The sequence below is a fragment of the Equus quagga genome, chromosome 13 (genome assembly GCF_021613505.1).
Source record: "Equus quagga isolate Etosha38 chromosome 13, UCLA_HA_Equagga_1.0, whole genome shotgun sequence".
NCBI lineage: Eukaryota > Metazoa > Chordata > Mammalia > Perissodactyla > Equidae > Equus > Equus quagga.
In genome coordinates, this window is record NC_060279.1 from 61,886,569 (window position 1) to 61,904,163 (window position 17,595).

The 17,595-nt window shown below is 51.4% G+C and overlaps 1 protein-coding gene across 1 annotated transcript in view; it reads right to left on the reverse strand.

Moving 5' to 3' along the window:
• The window catches only part of ATP6V0D1 (ATPase H+ transporting V0 subunit d1), a 36,249-nt gene extending 18,772 nt beyond the window's left edge, over positions 1-17,477 (reverse strand). Inside the window, exon 1 of the mRNA XM_046681768.1 lies at positions 17,279-17,477. Within this exon, the coding sequence (XP_046537724.1) occupies positions 17,279-17,408 (130 nt within the window). The 5' untranslated portion in view covers positions 17,409-17,477. The remainder of the gene's footprint in view (positions 1-17,278) is intronic.
• Positions 17,478-17,595: the final 118 nt, after the last annotated feature.

The following is a 17,595-nucleotide window of genomic DNA, read 5'->3' on the forward strand; positions in this document are numbered from 1 at the left end:
CCAAGCTCTGAGTTTCCCTGTGACCCAGGGAGAGGGGACAGCCTGCCAGCTAAGAAGGCAAGCTGGAGGCAGGCAGGCGACCTGATCCCTCAGCTTGGACCACACAGGCTTCTGAACCAGCTGTGACCCTGTCTGAGAAATCCTGCACTCGGGCCCAGGGGCTGGCAGCCCCAGGCACTTCAGACAGTCCTCAGGGCTGAAGAGGCCATTAGAAATCTCCCCCCACCAGCTTCCTGCTCTGACGGATGTGGATGCAGAGGAGGGGGTGTGACTGGGGGTGGGATCTGAGCACAGGAGGAGAGGCCTGGAACTTGTTGAGAGCTTCGTGGCAGACCGAGCCACCCAGCCCTGGCCTACCCCGAAGGGCAGCCGAGGACGCCAGGGGCTCTGGGAAGGCAGGGGCTAGTTCTGCTCTGTGCCCTGGGCTTAGCAGCCTGACAGCTTTGGTGACGGCCCCTAAGAGGCCGAGACGTGCCTGGGCTGAGGCATGAGCAGTGTTCTGCTTAGCACAGACTCGGGGGACCACTCTGGTCTACCCACAAGCCCAGCTGTCTACCCCAAATCCTCCCCTCCGTGGCCCAGCACCAGGAATGTCTGGCCAGTCTGGGATCTCTCATAGCAAAAGACTTCCTCAGAGGCTGATTTCTCATGTCCAAGAAGATGCTGCTGCTATCAGGAAGTTCCCTCTGAAGTCTGACCTAAACCCCTCTTCAGAGGAAGCTGTCCAACTGTTTCCCAGTGCCTCCAGCCTTCCCTGAGGGCCTTGGGCCTACTTCTCAGCACCCCTCACCCCACCCAAAACGTTCTCACACCTCTTCTGCTTCCTAGTGTCACCTGTCCCCAGTGTTCTGGTACATCTCTCCCCAACTCCATCTCCAGGCCTCCTCACGGCCACAGTGCCCTTTTGCTGGCCTCCTGCCCCATATCTTGGCTCCCTGCTCCCAAGTCCACTCTTGACACTGTCAGGAGAGTGAAGTCCTCCAATGCCAATGTGTCATTGTCACCTTTACCCAGTGGCCCCTGTGGCCTAAGAGCTAGTGCCCTGCCTCTTCCCCACAGCCTGGGAGGCCCTACACTTTCAGCCCTAGCACTGCCTTAGCCTCAACCCTTGACTCTGCTCTACCAGTGCTATTGTCCAGCTAGAGTGACCTACCTATGATCTCTGCCCCAAGAAAGACCTCCAGGGAAGTCTACAGGATGCACTAGAGAAAAGCCCTTGAAGTATAGAAGACAGGGCTGCTTCCCCAGGCCCAGCCAGAGAAGCTGGGTTGGGAGGGCACTCCTCCAGCCTAGAAAGTGAGAGGTCCTGCCCACCCTCCTCCACAGGGCACCACTCACCACCTTGAGGTTGCCTGTGTCAAAGGCCACTGCCCCAGCTCCAGCAGGGTCCAGCTGAGCTCTCTGAAGGCTCCTGGGCAGGCTGCAGCCCAACACCCACCTGGTGCGGCTGTTCCTCACATAGCTCCTAGGGTCGCACCAGACTCAAGCTGGCCCCATAGCTTCCACCTGTCCCTTCACCTCCCGGTTTCCCTCAACCCAGGTCTCCTGGCCCAGGACCCTTCAGCAGCAGAGCTCTGACCCTAGCTGGCACCCCTGATTACCACCCCAGCCCAGCTGGCAGGGCATGAGGACTCCTAGTCTGACCAGCACTTTCTCCTCTCTGTGGGACAAAGTGTGGGCTTGGCAGCCAGCCCCAACCAGACCTTGAGAGGTGGCAGCTGGGTAGCCCTGCCCCCAGCCACTTCCTGAAACGTTTCCCACGTCCTGCCAGCCCTGACAGTGATATTTCAGCCCCTCCAGAGCTCCCAAGGGCAGGCAGCATGTGGCCTCTCCAGTCCTCCTCAAGGGCCCTGGGGAGGCAGGAAGGGAATGTCTTGGACCATGCCACACTGCCCCTGGAGCCAGCAGGCATAGAGGCAGCCCGTGGCACAGTACACTATACAGGGCAGCCCCCTGCTCTAGATTCACCCATGGCTGCATGGCCCATAGAGGGGCCCTGCTGGCCAGCTGGCCATGGCAAAGTGTGAGAGGACAGTGTGTTCCCAGACTTCACTTCTGCTTTTCCAGAGGTCACTCAACGATGCTCTCCTGGGGAGCTCAGGGGTTTTCAGGAATTGCGGCCTGCTGAGTGAAACCAGATGTGCAAATATGCTCCCTAGAGCCTAGTGTACCTACTCCCCACGAGGGCAGCAGGGCCTTGGAGCCTGTTCCACCATTCCCCACTGGGCCTAGGTAAGGGTCCGCTTTCAAGGCACCAGACCTGGGCTCCACTTGCAGAGCTCGTTCTGCCCCAGGGGCTCTCCAATGTTGCAACTTCCAGGGGCTCAAAGCAGAGAAACTCAGATGGATGGACAGATGTGGACAGACAGTCCAGCTGGTGGTCCAACAAAGCCATAGCCCCTCATTGGCAAATGTGCTATGCCTGTCTCCTCTCTAGGCTTTGCAGGTGAGTGAGACCTCTTCTTCATATCAGTTCCAAGGCAGGTGTGTGCACTGGCTGGCTGGCTCTGCAGGGTCAGAGCACCACATCTGCAACTCCCAGTGTAAGAGCCATAGCATGGAAACCATTAACCCTGGGGTTACACAGGACATGCAGCACAGACTAAGCATCTTCTTTGCCCTCAGGCCTCTGCCAGGGCTTATCACAGGTCCCCTGCAAACCTCACATAATACCAACTGACTAACCCTGAGTTCCAACTCTTCCTATCAAATGCTAGTTCTTCTTCCCCTCCCTGAGGTCCCACCTGCCATTCCCCAGCCAGAGCCTTGACACTGCCCTCCCCTCAACTGTAGTGTCCAGGACCCCTTGCCATGGCAAGTGCAGGACCACTCATCATCCATCAGCTGGTCTATGCCACAGCCCCAGCTCACCTCTGCAGCCCCATTTTGTCAGATCATTGGTTTCAGGACACTCCTTAGGTGGCCGAGTGGCTCTCAGGGGAGAGAGAACCTGGGTTTTGGAGCCACAGAGACCTGAGTTCGAATCCTGTTCCACAGCTTGGCCCCAAGCAGCTTGAGGAATCTATCTGGACCCAGGTTCCTGGCCAGTCACCTGGTGAAAGGCTGTGCAAGGCCAGCATCTCAGGGCACCCGCCACAGACACTGAACAGAGGCAGTGGTATACAGAGAAAACTGAGCACAGCACACCACAATCCATCTCTTCTGGCAGAGAGAATCCTACCCAGAGCTTCCCAACTAACACCCTCAGCCCCAGTCATGTAGTCTGTGTTCTCGACTCTAGGTTGTTGCTGAGGCTGTCCTACTCAGTGCTCCATAGAAGGCTCCTGCCCTTCCTTCCCATGGCCTGTCCCGATCCTTCCTCTGGGGCTCTGGCACATCCTTCTCCCCTTCCTAAAGGCTGTAGGGGGCCCTTGTACAGCACAGGCATGCAAACACACAGGCCCCACTTTGCTATCTCCTGGAGAAGGAGAGCTGGCTCAAAATCTGAGACTCCTATCCCCAAGCCCATGTCTCACCTCACCTACCAGCAAGATCATATAAAGCTCTGGGCAGCCCCAGGGACCTGGACAGAGGCTAGGACCCAACTCTGCACCACCCACCACACCCTGAGCTGCTGCCCTGGGGGACTTAGGACGAGGAAGGAGATGGTGCAGCCAAGGGCAGCTCTTGCTCTATGGGAAGCCCCTGGGCTGGCGGGCCAGCAGCCTTGGGAAGAACCTGGAGTCTACTGCTGGCACAGCCACATGCAAGCTACTGGGTTTCAGTTGGCATAAGGCAGAGCTCCTACAGGGAAAGGACTGTGAGTTCTCCTTCCTTAGTCCCTAGACCGGCACCCCTGCTGCGGGCCTTTTAGTGAGGTGAGCATTCGCAGGAGGGGGATGGGACTGATCTGCAGAGGTAGCCCAGCTGACACCACGGGCCAGTGGCACCACCCACCAGCAATATCAGATACAAGGATCAAAAGGGAGTGTCACTCCCCAGGTCAAGGAGGCAGCAGGATGTTTGACCCAGGTTCGCCACCCTTCTCCCAGCTCCGAGACAGGTGGTAGGTGGTGGTGGCAGAGCCACATTTAATTACCCTCATGCTCTCAGGAACACCTCGTCCCTGCAGCTGGGAGAATAAAGTATCTCTCACATCCTATGAGGAAGTCAATCCATTCGACAGTCAGGAGGGTGCCAGGCAGGCGACAGTCCCATGTGCCAAAGGGAGGGGCAGAACCGGTTACTGCTGCACCCAGGGCAAGTTCCAAGAAGCTCTCCTCTGACTGAGTAGAGATCCACATGGACAACCCCTCATCAGGACACCCCCACCCAGGTCCTAGGGCTCCACGGGACTGGCATGTCCCGAGAGACACAGGGCTTGGAGGGCAGCTTCCTTATGTTCCCCTGCCATAGCCCAGCCTAAGAATCTAGCAACCCTGGCCATTGAGACAGGGGCCATACCCGCCTCTGCTGCTTCCCTGCACTTTGACCTTGAGCAAGCTCTTCCTTCTCCAGGCTTGCCACTGCAGTTATAAAACCTGAAGGTTGGAGTGGATCTGGGGCTGCGAGAAAGAGCTTCTTTTCATTTTCCCAAAGATGTAAGTCTGCCGGAGTGTGAGTGAGAGAGATAAAGTGATCCGGTCTGGCCAGGTGTCAGGCAGCCCAGGGAAGGTCAGCTATGGCAGTGAGCTTGTTGAGAAGCTGGCCCAAGCCCATGTCTGGCTCCCAGGTGCACTGGCCACACTGCCTGAGCGATCCTGTCAGCTCGTGATGGTGGACTTCTGTTCTACATGCAAAGACTCTGGAGGAAGGACACTAAGGAAAGCTAGAACTCACGTGGTTGGGGGAAGACAGTTCTAGGGCCTCCAGACTGCTGTTCACAGTAGATTAAGCCAGGTCAGGCTGGGTCCTGCCAGCTCCACAGTGCCTAGAGTCAAAGCTATGGAAATACTCACTTTGCTTAGACTTAGGCCTTATAGATGGGCTCACAGAATCAAGCCTCTTTAGGGGCTGTAAGCCATGCTACTCTCAGCATGAAGTGTCATTCCCTGCAGCTCATAGAAACTGGACAGAGCAGCCTGGGCCAGGAACAGAGTTAATCCATTCCATACCCATGCCCAGCAGAGCCAAGAGGCTTGGGCCAGGCAGGAAGTGGCAGGAGCAGTAACCATGCAGGCTGGTCCTGTATAGCACTCCCAGGCCCCCTTACTCACTCTCAAGGGCCTGGCAGGACATGTGCAGGAAGAGCAGTAACATGCCAGACCGAGCATGATCAGCATGTGGACCTGGGCTGGCCCCTGGGAGGCAAGTTGTCCCTTGCTCAGGGAGCCTCAGAGCAGAAGCTAGGTCCAAACTACGGAAGCCAGTGGAGAGATGCGGGTGATAGGAAGGCATGGAGCCTGGGCCAGGCCTGAAGGATCGATAACACTCCAGGACCCTCATTTCCCCCAGGCCCTGACATATGGTATCTGGCTTGTAGCTTAAAAGGCTGAAGATGGGGGGAAATGGGTGAGCTACAACCCATGACCTGGCAGCCTCAGGCCCTGTGTGCTGGGTCATGGTTGTAGTTCACCCATACTCCTTGATCTCCAACCCTTTAATCTCCAAGATAGATAGCATGTGGCAAGGCCTGGTGGAACAGTGAGGGCTCCAGAAGCAGGGCTTCTTTCACCTGACCACCCTTTCCTAAGTTGGGGGCCGGGCACACAGAGCCACAGTCCAGGCATCCTTGAGTGAACAAATGAAAGAACAAATGAAGGAAAGAATCAAAGAAGGTAGAGTGATTGAACAGGAGGAGCCAAGACGGATGTCAGGAGACCAAAAGCAAGCCCTTGGGCCTCATCTGGGAGTAAGTTTCCCAGTAAAATAAAAGGGTTGGATAAGATTACCTCCAGAAGCCTGGTCAGCTCTGACACTCTTTACCCTAGTCAGGCCCGACTGCACTGACTCTCTGCAACCCCAGCCCCTGAGGGCCACTCGATCTCAGGGTAAGCCCAGAGGCCTGAATACCCAATAGAGCAGCCTTGGCAGATCTGACAGCAGGTGCAGGGGAGGCCCAGGGCTGTGGAGCCTCTGAGCAGCTATCAGAGCAGGGGCAGGGGCAGGCAGGAAAGGCCAAGTTGCAGCATCAAGGACACCACAGATGACTCCTCAGAGGGGAAAGCCCCATCCGCCAGCCAAATATGAAGCCTCAGCTGAGGTCAAGGCCTGAAAACCATTGCCTGAGTGGCTGGGGGGGACAAGGTCTGGGCAAGTATCCAGGACTAGGCCAGAGTTGGCCAGGAAAGTAGTGCCCAGCAACCAGTCAGGGCTGTTCCTCCACACATCCCTTCCTACCCCACCCCTCAACCCCCCACCTCTCCCCGCCACAAGTCTGCCTGCTGCTCCTCAGGACCACCCACATACATGCAGGGGGCTGCCCCAGCCCAGCCCCTTGAGCTGCAGGGCAGTGGATACAGACAGGCAGAGCAGGCATCAATCAGGTTACGTGACAGCAGCCTAGCTGACTAACTGGCCCTTCAGAGCCTTGATTTTCCTGCCTCTACAAGAAGAGAAAGGCCAATATTCCAGGACAGATTTTTTAAAAGTTAGCCAAGGAGTAAGTGTTGAATGAGACAGAAGCCAGGGAGGCCAATGGAAAGGCCCCTTAAACTGCGGTGTAGGGTAAGGGAAGAGAGTTGTCAATCACCTGATAATAACCCCACTCCTAGCATGACTGAGCGTACCTACAGTGCCTACAGAAAGTTTGGGGTGCCTGGTTTGGGTCTCTCCCAGAGTCACTCTATACATATGCACCTTTATGTGCCACATGTACTCCTATGTGTCTTCCAAAATGCTGAAGGAGGTTAGGAGGAGAAGAGTCGGTCCTCCTGGAGGGAACAGGGTCGCAGGACAAGAATGGAGGCTACTTGAGGAAAGGCAATGCTTCTGGGAGCCTGGGAAGTGTGGCCCTGACCCCTGGTCAGCCTCAACCTCCTACTTGGAGCCCCCAAGACCCCTGGTCCATGGCTGTCACACTGTGCGGTAGCTGCTGCTCCAACTCTGAGAGCTGCCAGCATGACCTGGGGTAAATGAAGACAGCATGGTAGTCAAGACTGGAGCAGCCTGCACTGGGCACCAAGGCGGAGAGCATCAGGGCATGTCCCCTGGCCTTTCCCTTCCTAAACCAGGAAGCTGGGGCACAGGTTGGTGAGGGAAAGAAGAGATGGATAGACAGAAGACACTGAGACACAAGCCCTACTTAATCTGAGAAGGCCAACCGGGACTTGGTTGAGGGAAGTAGGGCCCAAGGCAGAGTCCCAAGAGACAGCCACCAGAGGCAAGTGCTATGCAAAGGAGAGGAGACACAGCTTGGCTGACTCACTGGTCCAGCCACACCCCCTTCCCCAGGCTCTCTGGCAGCCAAACGGTCCTGGTGTACCCCCTTGTGGCGAAAGGGAGGATGGCACTGTCAACAGCGAGGGGTTGCGCTCCAGCTCCCTTTCAACACACTCCTCCAATTTAATCACAGCCTCATACTCCTGGTCCATATCTCCCCCAGCCAGCCATCCCTGGGGGAGTAGGCTGCAGGCACCCGCAGAGCCATGCAGGAATGCGTCATAAAGAACAGGGAATACACTGGAGGTGGACATGAGTCTGGGAAAGCCAGAATGGAGACAAGGTAGGCTTGAACCTGGTCATTAAGGACTGGTCTGTCTTGCATCTGTGAAGACAGAGCCTTCTGAGGGGCAAGACTGAAGAGGACGTAGAGGAAGCTTGGGCATCCTTAGCCCTCTACATTCATTCTCAAGCTTGGGCAAAGCTCCTCCCTCCCGACTCCAGTCTCCAGATCCCTTTATTCAGGTCCCTATCCCCTGTCTCTACTGCCTAATGCTGTATCTAAAAAAAAACAAGTGCTCAATAACTCAGAAACAAAACAATCTATGATACGGTGCACCCTTTCAGGATAGGGGCCTTAGCTTCTCCTCCCCTATATCCCAAAGCCTAGTACCCTTCCAGTAGCAATAAAGAGCTGCCACTCATCTAATCATACTAACATCTATTGAGCATCCACTCTCGCTAGGCACTGTGCTGTTGAATCCTAACAACCTGCCAGTGATTTGTTTCATTTTACAAGTGGGTAGATAAGCTTCGAGGCATTAAATCACAAGCTCAGCACCACACAGCTGGCCAAAAAGGGAGCGATGGTCTGCCCGATGCCTGGCCTCACAAAGAACTCAAGAAAGGTCCTGGTGACCCAGTGAGGCCCTAAGGTCCTGACCCTGAGCAGGTGCAGAGGATTTATAAGAAAGACTGTTACATCATGTCCTTGCACCTGTTCATTCTTGATGCGGACCTTCCTAACAAGAAGGAGTGTGTCTGACAGCTGAGCCCAAAGCACAAGAATAGCTACAAGTTAGAAATGGGGTCTGGGGTGCTGTAGCAGGCACTCTGATCACAGTGGGAAGGGTGAGTGGGCAGCCTGACAGCAGCCCAAGGACAAAACTTGGAGGCAGACCTGGGCCCTCACGGACGGCAGTTCTGTTCCATCTTATTTCCAAGTCTCACAGCCCTAACACAGGAGAAGCTCTGCTATGTTCAGTGTGTACTGCTAAGAAAGTGGGAAAGTGAGACTAATACTTTCCAGAAGGGTTTTATGCAAAATGTTTAAACTGCCATCCAGAAACTCTGGTCACCTAGAAAGCCTATCTTCACGGGCCCTAGATGGCTGACGCCTACCTATGCTGAGGCTACCTCAAAAGGCCCTTGGCATGGTTTCAGTACTGACTCCACCTCAGAAACCAGGCCCTTATGGAACTTCATGCTTTTGAGTACTTGTATATTATTCCATTGAAAGGATAGATCATGGTTACTTAACTATACCCCTGTCATTGAATGTCCTGTTGGTTCGAACAGATTTCTGTTACCAACAAGGCTGGTGTGAACACCTCTATACGCCATCCTGTGCTAATCTAGGGATACAATCCTATAAGTGGGGCTACAGGGTGACACAGTATCTATAGACAATCAATGTTTTAACAAGGTGGTGAAAACTTGTCCCTCAAAAGGTCCATGCTGAGTCACTCTTCCAACAACTTTACTTTTGGAATTAAAAAAAAAAATTATGTTTAGTTAAAAAGAAAACAAAAAACTACCGTGCCCAGTCATGCAGGAGGAGGCACGGCAGGGATGCGAAGAGGAATCCCTGGCTGTTGCTCTCCCTGCACTGCCTGCCAAATTAGGCTCCATGCCAGACGTCCTCGTCAGACCACTCTTGTGTCCACTTGGCCTGCCATTAAGGCTGCTCTCCAGCCTCCTGGCAGGACTCAGGGCAGAACTCGGCTTTCAAGAGAGGCTTGCCCTGGCTGCAAGCCAACAGATGGCCAAGTGTGGGCTGAACTGCTGCCAGCCAGTGTACTGATGACTTCCAGATTGGTATCTTTAGTGCTACTTCCCCTGAGCTCCAGATCCACACAGCCATCTCCCTCAGACACTCGGACCCAGCACATCTGAGACAGAATACCTCCTCTTCCACCACCCCATCCATGCCCATCCATCTCTTCCTCTGGAGGTCCCCATCTCAGAAGCAGCTCCAACGCCCACCTAAGTCACTTATGAAGTCAGAAGTCTGACTTCTAACTCCTCTCACTCCTATACCTAATGAAAACTGGCCCAACCTTGTGGGTCTCATCCTCTAAGCTGGTCTCTCACCCAGTCCTTCATCTTTCCTCATGCCACTCCTGCCCTAGTTCAGCCCATGCTCTCTCATGTGGAGAGCTGGAATAGCTGCCTGCCTCCAGCCTGGCTCCTCCTAAATCCACGTTTCAGAGCCCCAGATCAAGTTTCTAATTGTATCATACCACCAATCCCCACCCCCTTCACAATTTCCCCTTTCTTCATCTACTGAGGGATCAAATCTGAGCTGGGGGGGCCGGTCCCATGGCCGAGTGGTTGGGTTCACATGCTGTGCTGTGGCGGCCCAGGGTTTCGCCGGTTCAAATCCTGGGTGCGGACATGGCACTGCTCATCAGGCCACGCTGAGGTGGCGTCCCACATGCCACAACCAGAAGGACCCACAACTAAAAATACATAACTATGTACTGGGGGGCTTTGGGAGAAAAAGGAAAAATAAAATCTTTATTAAAAAAAAAAAATCTGAGCTGGCTCATGACAGCAAGACCTCCCTTCTGCCTATCCTTAGCCTCCACCCTAACTCTGGGGCCAGCATCCTCTTGGGCAGCAGCAGCAGGCTGCCATGGTCACCACCAATGATCCATGCCAGCTCATTAATCTCTGGGTATCTGGGCTCTCTTCATGCAGTGATGCCACTCCCCAGGGCAGTCGGGACAACATGGATCTTCAAGTACTTAGGGAAAAACTTTACATGTGTGTGGGACCCAGGCTCGCAGAGGTCAGAAGTTCAAAGTGCTTGGTCCTTTCACTCCAAGGTGCAAACTCTCCCAGGTTATCTTCTGCACACCCTTCTTCCAATGCCCGCTCAGCTCCTCTCTGTTGCTTGTGGTCAGTGGATTGTCAGGATTGTGTTATTTCTCCCTTTGGATCACACCTGACTCTGAGGAATTTGGGATTGAGATAAGCCCATCCTCCTGTTCAAGCCACAGCCATCATCTAATTTCACCAATTCAATATAGTCTCCTTTAACAAACAAAATGGAACATACAAAGTCTTTCCAGGCAAAAATATAAACAGAAATTCTTAGACATTTCCCACACATTGACCTTGACCTAACCTAAGAATCTCTCCCGTCACTTTTATTTATTTGTTTTACCATAACCCTCATCCCTCCTGAGCTGCACGTACTTCCAAAGCACCCAAGGCCTTTCATGAGCCAGCCCAATGCAGCTATCCTCACTCAGCCCCTGCACATCCCTGACACGTGTTCTACTCTCTTTTCCCCAATTCCCGAAGCTCCCCTGACACTCCATGCAGTTTCATGTTTCTGAGATTGCTAATACCATTCCTTCTTCCTACCTTCTTGGTCCGGCTAATTTTTTTTTCTAACATCTTTACTGAGATATACTTCATACACCATACAATTTGCCCATTTTAAGTGTACAATTCAATAGTTTTTAGTATGTTCACAGAGTTGTGCAACCATCACCACAACCAATTTTAGAACACTTTCACCACCCCAAAAAGAAACCCTGTACCCTTTAACTGTCACTCCCACCATGGTCCCACCCTCCAAAATGCACCCTGTGCCTACTGCACATTCAATGCTGTTTTGATGTCTACCAGTCTGTCCATTAGATAGAAACACTTGCCCCCATGAAGGCCTTGTGTGACATGTTTTCATTACTCACTCGAGGCCCAACATAGCACTTGCCTCCTAGCAGTGACAGGAGGGAATAACCATAACCATGGTGGGAACAGCTGGCTTCTGAGTGCTCACTCGGTGCCAGACTCTGTGCTTACACTTCACAGACATCTTGGAGAGATGCTATTAATATTCCCGTTGTACAGCTGAGGATAAACGACTTTCCCAAGTTAACAAAGCCAGTAAATGGCTGAGATGGGATAAGTTAATCAGTAAGCTCTGCTCTGTCTACACGTTGTCTCTGCCCAACCACTCCATGCACTGCCACAAACTTCTAGTCCCAGTCTCCTCTGTTCTCATTACGGTAATGACCTCTGAATGGCCAAATGGAAGACTGTCTGACTTTGTTTCAGTCTCTTGGCCACGTTTGGAATTCACCACCTCGTTGTTTTTCAGGTTCTCCATTGGGGCTACCTCCATCTCAGGGGATGCCCTTGGCCTTTTTGACAGGATCATCTCCCCCACCTCTCCCGATCTTGCTTAATTGAAGCCTTTCCTAGGGGAGACTCTCATCTTGGGCCTCTACTCTTCTGACTCTATACTCTCTCATTCATTGGCCAAACTTTTATCTCAATTCCCCAAACTGTATCCTAAGCTCAGACCTTACACCTGAGCACCAAAAAGAGCCTCTACATCTCCACTCAAACGGCTCACAGATCCCTCGATCTCATCTTCTCACTCTTTCTCCAACCTGTTCCTTCTAAATTCCACCATCATTTCACTCTGCCACCTACACAGTTGCCTAAGTCAGAGATGATGACATCATCCTTGACTCTTCATTCTTCCTCAGCCTCCTTATCTAACCCTCAAGTCCTATCAATTCCTCTTCCTAAAATTCCCCCACAATGGGTGCTCGCCAATGCCTGAATACAAGCTGTCATCATCTCTGCTCTGGATTACTTATAAGAGTCTGCAAACTGTTCTTCCAACCTCTGGTGTTGCCCCCACCTCCAATTTACTTTTCAAACTGCAGGTACATTCAAACACACAAGTCCAGCATGTGTGCGTGTGTGTGTGTGTGTGTGTGTGTGTGTGTGAGGAAGAGTGGCCCTGAGCTAACATTTGTTGCCAATCTTCCTCTTATTGCTTGAGGAAGATTGTCACTGAGCTAACACCTGTGCCAATCTTCCTCTATTTTATATGGGATGCCGCCACAGCATGGCTTGATGAGCAGTGCTAGGCCCACACCTGGGATCCGAACCTGCAAACCCGGGGCTGGCTCCTTAAGTCCAGTAGTTTTACCCTCCCATCCTCTGCACTCAGGACAAAGCACTTCCCATGGCTTTTGCAATCCTCCAAAAGCTGATCTCTGTCTAATTTTCCAGCCATATGCTTGGCCACACGACAGTCAGTGCTGAATGACTTGCCACTCCTGGAAGACACCATCTACATTTGCATCTGCAGTTTCATGTGATGGGTAAATGGCCAAGCCCAGCCTGGAGTCTTTTTTTTTTCTTCCCGTATGAGACTGTCTCTTGTGAAATAATGTTGAAATGCAGAAGATGATGTTGTAATGAATAAAAAACAAGCAACTCAGGACAGAGAGAAATAAAGTGTTCTGGAAGACAACCAGCATATCATATATGTGAGCTCTTTGACCATGTTCCCTGAGCATCTAACTCACTGGCTCTCCTCCTCCTGAATGTTAATTATATTTCTTTACAACAGGAAGGTGATGCCCTGACTGGCTCAAGTGTCAGGTAGAGCCTCCACTCTAAATCAGGAAACTGGCATCTGGTACCCATGAGCAGAGTTGCAGCTGCATAATCCAGCAAGCCATATGCTTTTGTATATTTTCCAAGTTTCTGAGTAAGAATTCATAGGAAAATCCTAGAAACACTGAGCAACCCAGTAGCAATGAGAACCCCCTGAACTCACATTATGGTCTCTAAATATCATTTTCCAATTAGAAAATCAGGTCTCCTAAGAGAAATGAAGACTCTAGGTCTGGGTCAGGAAACGCACAAGATAAGATTAGAACATATTGTTATCTCAGAAATAAGGAAGCTCTCAAAGGCTACAGGATTGTGTCAAAAAGACTTCGCAGCCTATTGAATAAGCTCCCACTAGCCAAGGGAAAATTTGAGTATCAATAAAGTTAAAAGATTGAAGCACAATAAACATATTAAAATCCATAAGTCCAATATGATAATAAACAAAAAGAAGAACAAACAAACCTCATTAGTCATCTTTGGAGGATGTTGGAGAACCAACTCATTATTTTGAGAGCTGATAAGTAAATATGGGAAAGAATCAAGCATTTATCCTGCCTCTCCTATACAAACTGTATTTCAGGGTAACCAGGTAGTTGATTACTGGAAGTTTTCATGCATAGAAGTATTAAAAACTAGCAACTGTAGAAGGAAACATGGAATTAGAATATCACCATTTTTCAACCCCTAATGAAATAACAGTTCTAGGCAATAAATGTCAATGATTCCTTATGTTACAAAAAGAGAAACAACTAGATATCACGTGCCTCCCAATGGAAGCACAAACACTACCTACTAAATATTCTTTAAAAAAAAAAATCAGGGGCTGGCCCCGTTAAGTTCACACGCTCCGCTGCAGGCGGCCCAGTGTTTCGTTGGTTCGAATCCTGGGCGCGGACATGGCACTGCTCATCAAACCACGCTGAGGTAGCATCCCACATGCCACAACTAGAAGGACCCACAACGAAGAATATACAACTATGTACCGGGGGGCTTTGGGGAGAAAAAGGAAAAAAAAAATCTGAAAAAAAGTAAAATAAAATAGATGGGCAACAGTTGTTAGCTCAGGTGCCAATCTTAAAAAAAAAAAAAAAAATGAAACCAGAATCTAATTAGGCCTCTAGTTCTAACTAGCAAGTTACAGGAAAAACAAGGGACAGAGGAACACATGAAACTATATATAATAGGAATGTAATCAGCAAAACTGAAATGGAGGGAAAATGCATAAATGAAATAACCCAGCTTCTCCAATAAATAAAAGGAAAAATAACAGGGACAGAGAACCTATATATTGAAAAGACTTGAGATAGCATCAACCAATTGAAACGTATGGATCATATTTGGATCCTAATTAAAGCAAACCATATCAAAAAAACATTTGAGACAATCAGAGACATCTGAACACTAAATGGATATTTGATGAAATTAACAAATTACTGTTGTTTCTTCTTCTTCTTTTTTTTTTTTTTAGGAAGATTAGCCCTAAGCTAACATCCACTGCCAATCCTCCTCTTTTTGCTGAGGAAAACTGGCCCTGAGCTCACATCCATGCCCATCTTCCTCTGCTTAATTCATGGGACACCTGCCATAGCACGGCTTGTCAAGCAGTGCCATGTCCGCACCCAGGATCTGAACCAGTGAACCCCAGGCCAGCGAAGCAGAAAGTGCAGTGCACTTAACTGCTGCACCACTGGGCCGGCCCCTAAGAGGCTGAGTTCTAACAGAAGAGTCAGTAGCAGATGCCCTGCTGGAGTGGAATCCAGGGAGGAAGGCTAGGGTGTGGTCAAGGGTCTATACTTGTCCTATCTTGCAGAACAAATAAACACCCTCTGCCCAATGTCCTGAGCCTTCTGGGAACTTTCCAACACCTGAAACATGTTATCTGAAAACCTCATCACTTCAGGACACACCTACAGATCTCATTAGGGAACACAGGCTTCCTTGGTCTCCCCTTCCCACCTCTCTCTCCCGGTTCCCTCTTCTCTCTTCCCCTAGAGATGGGGAGGTAAGAACAACCAGCAACAAAGGCCTGGAGGCCAGGCCTCTGGTATCACTTTGAGAAGAAAAGAAGGCCTTTCTGTAGAGGACAACTGGGGTTTCTGGTCATTCCTTCCTGCTTCTTCCTGGTTATCCCCAGCCCCTAAAAGTCCTGAGCATCTCCAGCATACGGGGTCCCAAGAATCCCAAATTCGATGTCAAGAAACTTCTAGGAAAGAAACACAAACATCACAGGAGCTGTAATTGGACGGAGGGAACAACATTCTAGCCTAGCACGGCCACAAAGAGGTTCTAAGATGGGGTGGGGGGGCGGGGCTGGGCCTTGAAGGGTGGGAATCATTGAGCTTTATGGGGATGAGAAGGAAGCAGAGGGAACAGCAGGTGCAAATAATACTGAAAACAAGAGCTAACACTTACCTAGCACTTACTCTGTGCTTTGTACTGGGCTAAGTGTTTTACACATAATAAACTTGTTGACATCTCACAACTTTATGAGATGGTGCTGTTAATATACCAGATGAAGAACACAAGGCCTAGAGGTGTTAAATAACTTGTTTCCGGTAGTCCAGTAATTGACAGGGTTGGGAGTCAAACTCAGATTTGTCTAACTCCAAAGCCCGCGGCACTATGTATATCAAGAGCTGGGGCGATGGCTTGTGTCAGGGAAAAGAGTATGTGTGAAAGAGCAATGGAATCCCTGAATGCCACACTAAAGGTCTGGATAACGATCCACAAGGGGGGCATGTGCTCAGCAACGCTGTAGGAAGAATGGCCTAACATGTTTATGGAGGAGGATGGAAGGTCTGTCGGGAAGATGGAAACCCTGTGCCCCCAGAAGCTCTACAGGAGGTGGGGGTGGGGGGTAGACAGCAGCAGGCGTGAAGAAAGCCTAGAATAAAAACAAATTTACCAAATGCCAGTTGGTAATCAAGAGTTCACCTTCAGATTTAAGCAAATTAAGATCTTCCACCAGTCCCAGTCAGTCCACAAAACACATTAAGTGCCAACTGTGTGTGAAGTCCTGCCCCAGGCAGCCTCCCTGTTTTTCCTCCTTTTCCCACAATGAGGACAATCAGGTTGCTGGCAGGCTCCTACAACTCAGCATCCTAAAGTGCTCTCCTCTCCTTCCCCACCTCCACTCTCATAAGGGAGGTGAACAACTTTCTTTCCACGCTTATGTCAAAATCATAAAGTCCACAAGCGTATTTTAACTTCAGTAAGCTTTAAAATTTAAAGGCATTTATTTTCACTTTACTAGTCTAGTTTGCAAGGTAAACAATAACTGATTTTTTCATTGAGCTCATTTTTAACCTCAGTAAGTTTCTGATGAGGAAAATTTTCTCCACGGGGTGAATCATCTGGCCATCTTCCCCCTCCAGCTACCAACGATGAGGCTAGCTCAGGGGTATCACTTGGGGGTCAGGGAAGCAAACTCATTCTAGCCACTGTGCCCTTCGATACCACCTGGGAGAGGGGGAAGAGGCAAAGACTGGAATCAGGGACATCTCTAATTCAGTAAATCTGATGCAGTTGTGTCTCAGGAAGTCAATCCCACTTTGAAGTTGTGTGTGCTGAGAAGAAAGGGGAACTCAGCTTCTCACCATTCTTGCGCTAAGAAGCTCTGTCCCAACAGGCATCCTTCTCGCTGAGGGGGTGGAACTTACTGGCCAAATACGTGTGTATGAACTTCCAGACTTTTAGGGCTACCCCTTACTCTCCCAAACACTGCCTCTGCTCAGCCACGGGTCAGGCGATGGGAGGAAACTCTCACTAAGCTGGCTCAGCAATTTCCCAGGAAGGCTCACTCCGCCGCCCAGCGCGAAGACACAATGATCCCAAAGGCCCTGATGTACGTGTTAGGGGGAAGTGGAGACTTTTCCGCTTAGCTTCCCTCTTCCCCTAAGCGCTGCCATAGGACAGCTCTCTAGCTGCGTTAGGGTAAAGAGACTTATACGGGCACATCTCACACCGACTAACCACTCCCGAGGAACTCTCCCTTCCAAACTACACGGCGGGCATAACGGGGGAAAAGGCGGCCCCAGCAGAGGCGAACCACCGCGGTTCTTACAGCCTTATTTGCGTCTGGGCCCCGCTCCGAGCTGCAGCTGGAGGTAGATCCCCTTCCAGCGCGCCCTCCATCAGCCCCTGATTCCTAGCGAGGCCTTGAGCTCAGGCCCGGCTCCTCGAATTCTTAGGTCCTTCGAGAACCCCTGCCTCCGGCTTCCACGCCCAGACCTCGGAACCCTTAGGCCCGGGCCAGCCTTCGAGCCGGCCTTTCAAGGCCTGGCGGCCCGGTCCCGCGGCTCACCCTCGAGCGTCTCGCACTGCACCAGGTTGAGGTAGTCCGCCTGGCTGAGCACCCCGGCCTTCAGGCCGCGCACCAGTCCCTCCAGGTAGCCATTGTCCACGTTGAAGTAAAGCTCCGGGAAGAACGACATGGCTGCGGCGGGACCAGAGAACCCCGACCGGCCGGCACGCAGTACGGCTCCCAGATCAGCTGACGCGGCGCCCGCAGCGGGTTGTCAAGCACGTCAGGTGACGCTCAAGCGCCTCACGTGACCACAACGGGGCGGGGCTCTGAGCAGCTCCGGGTTTCCGGGTGGTTCCTTGCGGAAGCACAGGTGT